This window comes from Heloderma suspectum, chromosome 4 (genome assembly GCF_057233095.1).
Source record: "Heloderma suspectum isolate Gila_16-S chromosome 4, 16-S_ref, whole genome shotgun sequence".
Taxonomy (NCBI): domain Eukaryota; kingdom Metazoa; phylum Chordata; class Lepidosauria; order Squamata; family Helodermatidae; genus Heloderma; species Heloderma suspectum.
This window is the reverse complement of record NC_139461.1, coordinates 262,805,578-262,819,612: the sequence shown is the minus strand read 5'-3', so window position 1 is coordinate 262,819,612 and position 14,035 is coordinate 262,805,578. Positions and strand designations below refer to the sequence as shown.

The window sequence follows — 14,035 nt, the reverse complement described above, 5'->3', positions numbered from 1 at the left end:
CTCAATAGGACCTTAGTTGCTTCCCAAAACATAAGTTAGGTTGTGATAGGAGTTAGCTGATGTCAATGCACTCCTTATTTCAGGTCTGTGAGAATTCATCTATCTCTGCAAGAACATATGGGAGTGTACACATTGCAGATATGTGCATTTTACACAATTGTCTTCCCCCCCCTCAGTATTAACCGAGAATCTCCTTATGCCTCCATCTATTCCTATTTTTACTTTTTAGATTGGATTACAAAACTGCCTGAATTTACTTGGCAGAATACATGTGCAGAGCCGTCCAGTGTGAACAGTACATACATGTTCAAACAGCCAAGATTCCCTCTGATAAAATGTGAAGAGGCAATCAGGAAAGGATTTTTAAAAGTAAAGAAGGAATTGGCTCTCATTCCTTGAGTATTAGCTGTCTGTTTGCTAAACATTAGCAGTAAGGACATGATCTCTTATAATGGTCTGCAGGACTACCCACCTGCTTCAATTCAAACTTTAGTCTTACATCACCCATTCACCAAAAAAGAGAGCTCCTTAAGAAAGAATACGGTGGTCTCCCACTTTCTGGCCTTGTGTCAACGTCAGATGTCTGGAAGAGAAAAGCACAATTTTGCCGGGAAAAGCACTTTTTTCAAGGTAGGTAAATAGCTGATTTTATGTTTCTGTTAAGAATTTAAAGTTCTTCTGGTTATACGCCTAATCAGATTCCAGAAATTTAATAAAAGCAAGTCATAAAGCCTTTTAGCTGATGTGCTGTGAAACTCTGGATATGTAGACGCAGGAGTCACAAACCCTGAAACAGTTTTGTGCTTTGTATTGTACTTTATTATTTGACAGTAGATGGGGTCATTTGGAGATTCATACAAGTTCTTGGGCTATTTGGTTTATTTTTCTTCAAATTTAACCAGAAGAAAGGTATTGAGACATATTTTCATTTCGTTATGATGTTTGTAGGTTGCCCCATAATATAAAGTTCTCTGGGTAGCTTATAATAAAATAACATAAAAACAAATTAAATACAAAATAAAACCTAAATTCAAAAGCAACATAAAATACAACAAACCAAGGTCATAGCACCCCAAAATTAAATGCAAAAAAATACAAAAATAACCAGCAGCAATGATACAGATTTCTATATTTTCTAAGCCCTCAAAGCCTCTGAAACAGAATTGTTTTAAGATGACACCTGAAGACCAGCACAGAGGAGGCATAGTGAATCTCCCTAGACAGTATACAAGTGTTGCAAAATAATGATTTAATAACTACCCACCACAGCTCAGACCAGGGGCAGAGTGGAAGACACACAAAGCCAGGGCCATCAAAAATTAACTGTATGTGGGAACCAACCAATATGGGAACCAACTGGTCCCAGGCCAGTTAGAGCTTTAAAGGTCAAAAGCAGAACTTTGAATTAGACCTAGAAACTAACTGTGAACCAGAACAGCTGGTAAAATATACCTCTGTATACCATTTGCTGGGGAACATGAGCGGGAGGGTGCTACTGCGCTAACATCCTACCTGTGTGAACAGAATGCTAGATTAGACGGGCCATTGGTCTGATTCAGCAGGGCTCTTCTTATATTCTTATGGCTGGTAGTTCTTGAGAGAGCATGTCACATAGGCAAAATGAAGCAAAATGTCTCTGTCTTTCAGACCATAAGTTCTAGTTTAACTGTGCAAGCACACTCCATCTGCTCTAGAGTAAGGCCAAGGCCAGCAGCAACTCACTGTCCAGAGTGTTGCTTATTCTGGTCTAAGACTGCTTCTGCTTAGCTCCAGCAAATTTCACAAGATTGGGAAAGTAGGTTCATAGATACAAGAAAATAAGTTTCCATAAATATCCTTAGGCAAAATCTACAATTCTGCCTCAGTTTCTGCCCCCATGGTAATGGGGTTGCATCCTGGGCTAACACCTCCGCCCCTGCCTACTGGATCTCCAGGCCCCAGTAAAGTGTACCCTATCTCACCCCTCTCTGTGCCCGAGCCCTGAGTAAGGGTGTCCTGCAGATGTGACAAACACTGTGCTGGGGCCTGGGAATTAATCTGAATGATAACATGGTTGTTTTGCAATTTGAGCCTGGGAATCAGAGCCCCAGCCTTTTTCTGTGTTCACCTGTTGTGAACCAATTTTCATGTATTTGTATTCTGACAAGTCCATAAACAACAGAATAATTCTCATCAACAGAAAGATCATGGCCTTTCAGAATTCTGTTGTATATCTTGGACAAATGATTCTGGATTAGTGTGGGAAGTTTTTTTTTAAGGCGTCTCTAATGCTAGATTAAATACTCCTTAATGTGCACATAAAATGACCAGACATGAGGAAAAGTCTTTATGAACCTTTACAGTGAATTGCTGTTGTGATATAATGATGGCACACTGTAACCATGGCCATCTATTTTGCTATCTAATTAATACTGACTTGCAGTAGATTGGAATATGGATTTTGCATCAGACTTTGCCTAATTGCTGCTGTCTGGCTACAGATCTGTGCGTAATCTTGATATTTTCATTGTATGCACATCCTTGCTGCACTGTAACTGTGGCCCAGATGATCCGAGTCCTGATCTACACAGTCATCAACATTTGGTAGAAGGTAGAAGGGGTCGTGGTTTAAGGGTTTGATGTAATACATTTTTGCTGCCCAAAGTGGATCCCATATGCTTGCCCCCTGCTAGGGCCAACAATTTAAAAAGTCTTGCTCGACCATTTCTCCCCCAACACCAATGGTGCCACTTGAAGCTGGTCACTTCACCCTCCTTCATGGCAGGGCCAGCCCTGATTTTATGGCAGAAGAGCAGGTAATATTTCACCATAGGCATTATTAATGGTTAAAAGGGGAAATCTAACCAAACCATCTCCATCCTGCATGTCAATGCGTCAGTGTTAAAAAGGAGTACAACCAATACCAAATTATATGTAAAGTAAAATATTATAAACCTGAATGACCTTCAGGAAAACTAGACTTTCAGTTGCTGTGTAGGTGCACAGATGCTTTAGAGTATTTCTCAGATACATTCAGATATCTGTTTGATCAGATGGCTGCTTATTCCCATTCTTCCCAACAGTTTCCCTCAGGAACAAAAGATTATCATCATAATTAAACATTTATTATTATTTGCCCAGCACAGGGAGCAGGATCTGCTTTCAACTTAGGCTCTTAGTAAATAACCAAGCTAAATTTATTTTGCTTTACCATAGCAGGTCTTTTAATATTGAAAGTGATACCTAGATTCCCCACCCATCCTGTTTAGCTCTGGTATAACTAAAGTTAGTCATGACTAAAATCCTATTATGAATAACAAAACTATTATCTCTTCCATTAGCCTCATGCATGCTTACTCAGAAGTTTCATTTTGTTCAATAGTTCTTACTCCCAGATAAATACTCATTGGATTACAACCAGTGGCTTGCATCCAGACATAGTCATACTTAGAGTAGACCCATTCAAAGTAATTAAGTTACTAATGAGTTATCATGCCCAATTGATTTCAGTGGGTTTACCTGAAGCATGACTAAGTCTGGATCCAACCCAGTATCACAAATAGCTTTAGCTGGATCAAGACCCTGCAATTCTATGCAGATTCACTTAGAAGTAAATCCCACTGTGTTCAGTGGAGCTTACTTCCAAATAATTTTAGGATTGCAACCTTAATCTATAATCCAGGCAAGTCCAGTACTGTTTCCTTTTCCTGCATCACACATTATAAACTACTTCTCATTTTTGTTGATAACATCCTCTCCGGTTTGAATCCTTTTGATTTGATAATCAGCATTGGCCATAATACTGTAGCTGATGCCAAATGAAAGATGAGTTTATTAGCTTGTGCTCTTGTAGCCCTTGCTCAAGATCCCACCCAAAGTGGCATTTGTCCTCTTACCTCTCATATTGTTTGTTTATAATATTAACTCATAACCCAGTTTGATGTGAGCTATACAGTATGTATTCTCCCATCTCCAATCTCTAATTATAGATTTAGATTTTCTTTACAATCCAAGCTCTCCCCCTGCCCCTTTTTATACAGAGTAATATCATTGTGGCATTTTCTGCATAAAAGTGTATTTTCTCTGTCTCCAGTTAAAAATGATTAATCAGCAGGTAACAAGGAAGGAAAACAAGTTCCGCATTGCTACCCAGCTGTCTGCAAACCTCCAGCAAGTGTTCCACAAACTACAGTTTTTAAACAACATTTGTTGAGCTGAGAAACAAATTTGCTTGGGCCTCATGGCAAGCATTGATATACAAGTTTAGCAACATTGATTATCAGTTCAGAATAATATTTAAATACTTCATTTATGAAAACTATTGTAAAACGTAATACTGTTCTGTAATGCAGATTACTATAACATGCTCTATGTCTGGCTACCATTGGAATGTGTTTGAAAACTGCAGTTGGCCTAGAATTTAGTAAGTGGGATTGACTGTTCAAAGCATATTATTTATTTATTTAAGAAATTTCTTACCAGCTTTTCATTATAAAATAATCCCAAACTGGGATACAAGCGATAAAACACAGTAACACAATACAAAATTAACAAAAGTACATATTCAAACAGGAGAACAATAACCAATAAATAATAGTTTGCACAATGCAGCAAAAAAGGAGGAAAATTTAGTCAAAAGCCTGGGTAAACAAATAGGTCTTCAGCTGGTGGTAACAACTTGTAAGACTTTGCACTATCCAAGTGCCAAGTGCTTAGCATATAATTCTAACACTTTACCAACTGTACTGGCTCAGTGTCTAGGTCTAAGTCAAAGTGTTGGTTTTGAGTTTTAAAGCCCTAAATGGCCTGGGACCAGGGTACTTTAAGGACAGTTTGTTCCTATATTAATCTACCCATATACAGGTAATCTTTGATGGCCCTGCTTTGTGTGTGTCTCCCCACTCTCTCCCAGTCTGAACTGTGACGTTTAGTTATGTTATGTTTTATGTTAGTTAGTTAGTTAGTTAGTTATTTTACAGCATTTGTATACTGCCCACTAATGTTCTCTGGGCAGTTACACAGGGCAGGGGCTTCTCTAGTGGCACTAAGATTATGGAACTCCATAGAGAGAGTCACTTTGCCTCCTCCTTGCTGATCTTCAGGTAGCGTCGTAAGACAATTCTGTTTCAGAGGCTTTGGTGGCTTAGAAAATATTCAAATCTGTGTCACTGCTGCTGGTTATTTTTCAAAGTCTTTGTTGCTTTTTCACAGCCTGCTTTTACCTGAAATAGTATGTTATTTTGATAATTATTATTTTTGCACTGTAATTTTAGCATTTGTTAGTTATATTGTAGGTTTGAAGGGTAGAAAGGTGGGATAGAAACATTTAATAAAATAAATCAGAACTACCATTCTAAATATTGACTGATTCATTCACTGATGTATCCAAAATATTTCTAGGCCTCCTTTTAGAGCAGGATCAAAAAAGGAACAGCTGCACCAATTGAATTCCCAATGTGTTTTGATACAGGTCTTTATCAAGGGAAAAACTCTTAGAGACTTTTTTTTTTGGAAGAAGTAAGGGAGAGGGAATCCTCCAGAAAAGTCTCTAAGGGTTTTTCCCTTGAAGACCCATGTCGAAACGTGTTGGGAATTCAATTGGTGCAGCTGTTCCTTTTTTTAATTTTGGTTTCCAGCTTTAGAGATATTTTTTCTAATCCCTATTGGTATTGTTGCCTCCTTTAAGAGCAAAAGCCCCTCCCAAGGTGGCTGCTTCCTTGGGACTAGGACACGTCCACTTGGAATAAGATGGTAGACAAATATATTTGATAGATATGTACAATTGATCCACTGATAACATTAGTCACCAAACTATTGAATCCAGAATACTATTACATTACTGTCATATACATCACTGGGATGTCTCTGAATGCTGTGTATTACAGCCCAACAGCCAAATCATATTAGAATAAGCACAAGCAACTTGTCAACTTTATCATCACCCTTCCTTAAATTCTGGTCATGCTACTTTTTCTGTCTATTGTCTTCTCAATGTGTTAGCATGAAGCCACAACTTGTGACTCTGTGCTAGCAGAAGTGACATTGCACACAATTCAGTATGTTCTGGCTAGTGATCATCCTTGTGGAATTGAGATATTGTTTGCATTCTATAGTGTTTGTTACAGAATATAGTAGAATATAGTAGTTGCTCTAGAAGCAATGGCTAAAACACCAAATCTGGAGGGAGTTTTGTGTCTCTGTGCATTTGGCAATTGCAAAATAGTATTGCATCATCATTAATGTGGTTATGATAATTGATTCTTGCATTTACCCATGGCACCATATCAGCATGTGAGGCATTTCCTCCATGCGTAAATGTGATGATATACCTCTAAATGACAAATTGCATGCTTTGCATCAAAGCATAAAGCCATGTAAAAATAAATCTATATTACTATGTAGGGGCAAGGGAAAAGGGTTATTCAATAAGTGAATCATACACATGCCTTTTGCAAATAATCAGTGCTTTATTTTTTCTTTGCTGTAGGCATATTAGATATGGTATCTATAATTACCTTGCATTGAGCAAAGATGGGAGTTTCCTCTGCTCATCAGAAAGTGTTAAGTATAAAATTTGGAGTAATATAATTTGGAATCCTTTCCTTTTTACTAAAGACAGAATTCCCAGTTATCCCAGAACAATCCATGACCCTGCCCTTGCTATGATATTACTGGTAGGATTACGTGTACATTTCCACCATCAAGTGACTTATAATAGAATATGTAAAGCTTGGAATGCTACTGTCTGCATCATGATCAAAGGTGACAAGGTTCATAACATGGTTTTCTCAGCAACCAAGGAGAGTATTAATGTGGTTTTAGTAGCTAGTGTTCTCGGAACTTGTCTGTGGCCATAAGGCTTTTCATGATGTAGAGGTCCATAACATAGGAATGGAAATCCTTTATTAGTCTAACTGGGTTGGGGATTGAGTGGTTCTGGTTCTTCCTACAAGGTCAGTGTCAAAAATGTTACTGTGAGCACTGCTGTTCCAGTCCATGTGGCATGTGGGGGTCCACAAGGGCCCATCTTGTCTCCCATGCTATTCAACAGGTACATGAAACCATTGGATGAAGTCAGAGCTTTGGGTGGCGGATAATTTCCAGTTCTATCTTTCTTTTTCATTTCATCCAAGGGAGTGGGGATCGGTCCTGAAACAATGCATGAGGTCAGTAATGGACTGAATGTGGGTTAGAGAGCTGAAGCTTAATCCAAACAAGATGGAAGTATGGTTGATTGGGGTTTCGGTTAATTCAGACATGGGTATACAGATTGTTCTGAACAGAGTTGCACTCCCACCTAAGAATCAAACTGTTTGTGGTAGTAGCTTACATCAGCTTCATCTGGTGCACCAGCTGAGGACTTTCTGGGGGAGTGAGGAATCCAGAATTGGCCATGGTCTTTCATGCCTTAGCTGCATCTAGAAGTGATTATTGGAACATGCTCTAAAGAGTATCTGAAAATAACAGTTGGCTCAAAATCTAGCAGCCAGATTATTAGTAGCTGTGCACCATATGGCACAGATTACACCAATTTCCTTCCATCGTCATTGGTTGTCTAAACATTTGGGGGCTTAGTCCAAAGTGCTGATGATGACATTTAAAGCCTTGAATAGTCTGGGACCAGGACATCTGAAAGAATGCCTCCATACACATGAATCTGCCAGCACACATAGGTCAACATCACAACTGCAGAGCATGGGCACTAAAAGCCAGGCCTTTTTACCTAAATTATGGGAAAAACCCTAGGGCAAGTATCAACGTGTATGTGTTTGGGAAAATAAGGCCCAGTATAAGGCGGAAATCTTAATCTGCTTGGCTTTTGTGCATTTGCTGATATATTTAAAGTGTTAGAATTATTTTAAATGTAAGCTGCCTTGGTGGACCCCAGAATGAAAGGCAGGGTAATATTCTCAGATGAATTATCAAAGTTATTTCTTGAGGATATGTAACCAGCACACTATGGATGCACTGGACAGACCCTGGAAATCAAGAAATAACATACCTGAGAATCAGAGCAAGAGTTTCGGTGTGGAGAGACAAACCAGTTCTCTAGATATAAAACCCATCAAATATAACTTTAGGGTCAGCATCTAAACTGCTGCTTGAGGAACACCCAGGAACTTACGTATGTTCAGTATTTGATTTGAGCAGTAGACCATTATGTCACATCAGAAATTGCTTTTGAAAGTTCCCCCAGTTTCAAAGACAATAAAGCAAAGCGTCACTTTTGAAAACACAGGATTAATACTTAAAACAGTGGTGCCTCATCTATATCCAATGATCTCAGAAATCATGCCCCATGTAAAGAAATGAAAGAAATCATACCCCATGTAAAGAGATTGCTTTCTTGTTATGTTCATAATTCATTATGACAAAGTTGTAGCAACTTTAATCTATTGCATTTTATTATTTTGAAAATCTCACTATTCTTGTGATTCAGTTCATGCTAAATGGAGATTAGGAGCATTGTTCTAAACAACATTACTCTTTCAATAAAAGAAATAGGTAATAACATTTTCAGGGGTTGATTTTCAAGCTTTTTGTGGGTCTTTTGGAATCAGTGTAGAAATGTACTTGCTGCCTTTAGCTTTGCTAGCCGAGTACCCAAGAGGCACAAAACAAATTGCAAGTAGTACTCTGATTATTAAGCTCTGTGTTTGACAAATGCAATTAATGATGCCAAGTCCTGCTCTATCAAACCATGCAGAACCTCTACCCTTAGTGGGAATAGTCCCAGGCTTCCATTTATATTCTTCTCTTCTCATTATATTCATCTTCTCTGTTTGAGTTCTGGCCAGAACCTAGTTCTGTTTGTGAGTACGAGTTTTGCTTTACAAATAAAGTAAATGCTAACATCAGCTATCGTCTGGACAACTTGACCGCTGAATTCACAGGGAATGCATTCTCAAGTGAAACAAGGACATGTGCGCAGAACCCCTTGTTGTCATGCAGCTGTGTGACATTCTCTGATGCAGGTAGACAGCATGGAGCCTGTGGGCACCAATGCACCCTGGACACCTTCCTTGGCATCCACCATGTTGCCCTCAGGCTTTTTTTTTTTAATTAATACATTTTCTTACCAGCCGCTGGCATTGCGGTGAAATAAATTTATGTTGGTGCTGGAAACTGTGGATTCAAAGGAGTTGTTTAGTGTGTTTGGGGCTCAGAGCCCACCTCTGCCTTGTACTTGGTCTTTGGGGCAGGTTATTTGTCCTTTGCCATGGCTCCCTTGGCAGCCATTTTGTGGTGGTGCCCAGGACAGATTCTCAAATTGCCAAATGTACCCATGGCTCCAAAAGATTGCCTACCCCTGCTCTGAAAGATTTAGAGCACATCTGCACAGCAATTTCCCACCAAATTGGTTTAATGATTTGGAAAGAGGGCAAAGCTGATACCAGGAAGAGGCAGGGAGCTTATTTTTCATTCCAAAAGTATGAATCCTGTCCTGCAAACTTTGTCACCTGTCCAAATCCCCTGTCTGTGGTTCGCACAGGCAAAGAGTCCAGAGCAAGCTGAAATCTTCTGTGACTGTGAACTATGTTGTCAGATGCACCGTGGATGTACATCAGAAATCTCTACCCAACTCTTCTGCAGATGTATCCTTAATCAGCTTCTTCCTTTGCTCTATTTTATTTGTATATGAATGTTTCTATAGGTCATGAGGGACAGGGAGAGAGTGACTGATGATTACTACAGATTAAATATTTGATTGCAGGGCAGACTGGCACTTGTGAATTGGGAAATATGCTTTCATATTCGTTTCAGTTCTGAGAGAAGAGATTGTATTCAGTCTCTGTAAGACTATATTTAGGTAGAAGCAACCTGTCTCAACGCAGTGGTTGCGCAGCTTGCTATTATTTTGTACTCAGATCTTTGCACAGAAGTAACTTCACTTAGCAATGACTTGATTGAATTAAAGCTAGCTTGCTAAGCATTATAAAAGGCATTCTTCCAAGAGACAGATAAAGGTATACAAAGGGAGTGCCATGAAGGGTGTCCAGGTAGTGCTTTAACCAGTTGGTCCATCTTAGGCTGAGGATGCTTTAGGATTGGACCATGTTTCCTGCCAAAGCTCTTGATTGAACAATGTAAAGGTATCCTTGTGGGTTGTCTGGCTGGGGTGGTGACTTGGTAGCTAGGATCGCATTTGCATTTATCCAGAGTTCCCGAGGTTTGCATCCTACAGCAGGTCAATTCCTTTGATTAAGTTACAGTAGATGACACACAGGTCAATGAACTACACATTTCACAAAATCCAGACACTGGATTCAGGATCCTCCTGATCCTAGCTTCCATGAGACTCTTGCCCATGTAGTCTCGAAAAGCAACAATACATATTAGACAAGGTGCTAGCAGTATGACAACAAGAATATGAAATTGTATGCATACAAAGCAATCGTGGCAGTTTCTCAGTAACACCAGATATAGCCAAAATCTAAAAGATCCCTGCCATATGGGAAGCTTTTGGTTTTATTTACTCATTCTCAGGCCTAATACCACAAGCGATAGCTAGTTCTCCTCTTCCTCATTAAAATACCCTGTGTCTGTTTTAAGATGGAGGGAATACCTGCAGAGGATGGTGAGGGAAGGTGTCAGCCATAGAGGAAAATCCAGCATCAGAAGTCCATAATTCCTACTTCCCTTTTTTATTCAAATTGCCCCCCTTTTCCAGGCCTCATTAATGTATTCTGTGGGCAAGAAAATGACCTGTTTTGTGAGGCCTGTAACAGCTGCCTTCCCTCCAGCATTGGCAAACAGAAAATGAGAACACCCGCTCACGCCTGCTCCCCAGTTTCACTCCCAGGAACTGAAGAGGTCGCACCAAAACATGGATTACATTCAGGCTTTTCTTCCTTCCTTCCTCCCTCCCTCTTTAGGAGCCATGAACCAGGCAGCAGCGGGTGGCCTGTGCTGGGCTTGACACCTTCACACAGATTCCAGTGTAGAACTAAAGGTATTTCTGGCTTGATTGGAGTCCCTCTTGGTTTCTGATTAGACCTCAGCTATCACAGCTGGAAGCCTTTGTGAATGAACTAACTGTGCTGGAGAAACAAAAGATTCTCATGAGCTATGCTATAACTTAGCAACAGATGAGTTATTACTTACATAATACCACCTTTTTACATGCCCCTTGCTCCATTTTCCCATGGCCAATACATGGAAGATTATGGGGGATGGAAAGGGTGCATCTCTGCTCTTGGATGCTTCATAGAAAAAGTAAGACGAAACATGGCAAGCATGAAATCAAACTCTTCCAAGCAGAGTCAGGAGAAGTAAGGAAATGGCTTGGAGTCAAGAGTGATGGGGACTTTATAATATGATTGAACAGGAAAGTTGTTTTTCAGAAGGTAAATCCACTGTAAATATGGTTTGCTTGGACTAGTTGTGCCATTTTAAAATTGCTGCAGGTTTAAGCAGGTTTCTGTGTATATACAGAAATCCAGTGTTTGACTTTCCTCTGTCCGGGGAAAGATTTCAGATATGGAGATCAGCAAAGCCTCAAAAATAAATAAATCCACTATATCCTCAAGTACACAAACTTTTCTTTCTAGACTGAATACAACCAGTGTAAACTTCAGTGCCAAACGTATCAAGTGAATGAAATATTGTAGTCCTTTGAATGGAATAGCATCTGCAAACGGTTAAATGAAGCAGAAGAAATGTTAATAAAAATGTACAAATTCAAATGTAATTAGTCCTCGGGGTGCTAATTCAAGTATTTCTAGAAGATTTAATACTGAAAATCTGATTTTTCAATTTGAAAAACCCTAGTTTTTGTTACAGACCTGTCGTAACAGAGCTATTTTTAATTGATTTGATTTCTACCCTGTCTTTCTCCCAAAAAAGGCACTCTATGTGGTTTACAGGCACAATTAAAATGGATTAAACCAGTAAAACAATACAATAAATACAATAAAACACAACAATTACAGAATAAAAATAAAAAATGAATAAATAAAAACCAGCACCCAACCCAGCAGACGTACTTTCAGGCCAAAGGCCTTCTTGAGTAAAGGTCTTCTTGAATAACACGGCCTTTGCCTGGTGGCAGAAGGACAGCAGAGAGGGAGCAAACCTAGACTCCTTTGGGATGGAGTTCCACAGCCTGGGAGTGGCCACCAAAAAGGCTGTTTCTCTGGTAGCCACCAAATGTGCTCTGAAGGCAGTAGTCTTGAAAGAAGGGCCTCTCCAGAAGATCTTAAGAACTGGACAGACTTGTGTGGGAGAAGATGGGCTTTCAGGTAGCCTGGCCTCAAAATGTATAGGTCATAACCAGCACTTCGAATTCTGCCTTGAAACAGACTGGTAGCCAGTGAAGCTGTTATAACAAGGGAGTCACATACTTCCTGTAACCAGCCCCGATCAACAGTCTGGCTGCAGCATTCTGGACCAACTGAAGGTTCTGAACAGTTTTCAAGAGCAGCCCCACATAGAGCACATTACAGTAGTCCAAATGGGATGTAACTAAGGCATGCATGACTGTGGCCAGATCAGACATCTTTAAATAATAATTGGAGGAAGGGAGCTAAATGTATCAACTAAAATATCTGTCTTTGGGTTGAACAACAGAGTGAAGTCAGGATCTGCTTAACAAATCCTTCATCCTTTGCCATTTATTATGATACCTATTCCTGATTAAAAATCTAAAATTGATATGCCTTTTTAATAATATGACTAAGACTAAGCCCAAAATGGTGATGAGCACAGAGTAAATGCTACTGAGATTTGGATCTCTTCAACTGTTTGATGCATACATTGAACTGAATGTAAAGTAACACGTAACTCAAGCTTTCATCAGACTTCCATTGTTACCTTTTTTTCCAACATTGCAAGTGTAGTTTCAGAGTTGTAACATGAAGCAACAAAGAGAGAATTCATATGGTAGAAACAGCAAGCTCCTAAGCTCTCATATGGATAACACTACTCATTTAGAAATAGCAAAGAATCTCCTTGAAGTAACCAAAGAAAAGAAAGAGGGAGTCCATCTACTATGAAGGAGATACACTGTTTGTCATGAAGCTATGTTCTGCGGTTGTCTTGCTGGTTGCCCTGGTTTATTGTCTGAATGTGGTACATAATGGGTTGAGTGAGTTCGTCTATGTTTGTAAAAAAAAAATTGAAATGAAAAGCTGGTGTCAGTGCAGAGTGATATTTTTACCATTAATAAATATTCTTGAAGCCTTATACATTGTGAAAAAATGTATATTAAACATTGATCCCTATTTGTTCAGTACCAGCATTCTAGGTGACTGTTGTGTATTGTTGTTGCTTTCTCTTTTAAAAAAAATTACACCTTTTGCTAGGAGACTCCAAATGCCCTTTGAAAAACAATTCAGGCTGTGTTTAGATGAATCCATTTCCACCATATTTTTATGTTTCTTATATGTTCAAGACCTGAGGCAGGGATCTTCGGTCCTCTAAATGTTGGTGGATTACATCAGCTCTGACCATACTGGCTGGGGCTGATGGGAGTTAGAGTCCAACAACATCTAGAGGGCCACAGGTTCCCCACTCCTGCTCAAGATTTTTATGCAGTTCATTTTGATATTTTGATTGTAGAAAACTCCAGCTTCTGCTTGAAAACAATGCCAGACTTTCTTAGCCAAGTTACAACCATAGTTTTATTTCATTAAAATGTAGATTATTGAACACCCAGGTATAAAAACTCCAGAGTAACCTAAAGTAGAGATTAGACACCAAACAACAGAGCAGTACAGGCAATAGCGGGCACATGTTCAAGAGTGAGAAACATCAGCTGCCATCATTTATGGCATAATCTGAAGATGTTATGGAATTCTTGAAATTCATATCTCTTGCATTGCCTCCATTTTAAAGTCCATCATTCTCTTTATATGTTCTTTGTATGTAACCAACCAACCAAATGTAACCAACCTTGATAGCATCTTCCTTGCAAACAAGAGTAGATTCCTGAAGAGAAAAATCATATGCCCTATTATTCTGTAGCCATTTTCTAGGGATGTCAGAGAATTCCGCCATGGATCTCAGTGAGGATGAATGCCAGTGCATTCGGCCCCCCGAAATCTGTGGCGGAATG

General features: G+C 39.4%; 1 protein-coding gene across 1 annotated transcript in view; it reads left to right on the top strand.

The window, feature by feature from the left end:
* The first annotated feature begins 474 nt into the window (after nt 1–474).
* Nucleotides 475–14,035, top strand: part of NGF (nerve growth factor) — a 56,682-nt gene continuing 43,121 nt past the window's right edge. The window contains exon 1 of the mRNA XM_084853584.1: nt 475–630. Coding sequence (XP_084709710.1) covers nt 580–630 — 51 coding nt within the window. The 5' untranslated portion in view covers nt 475–579. The remainder of the gene's footprint in view (nt 631–14,035) is intronic.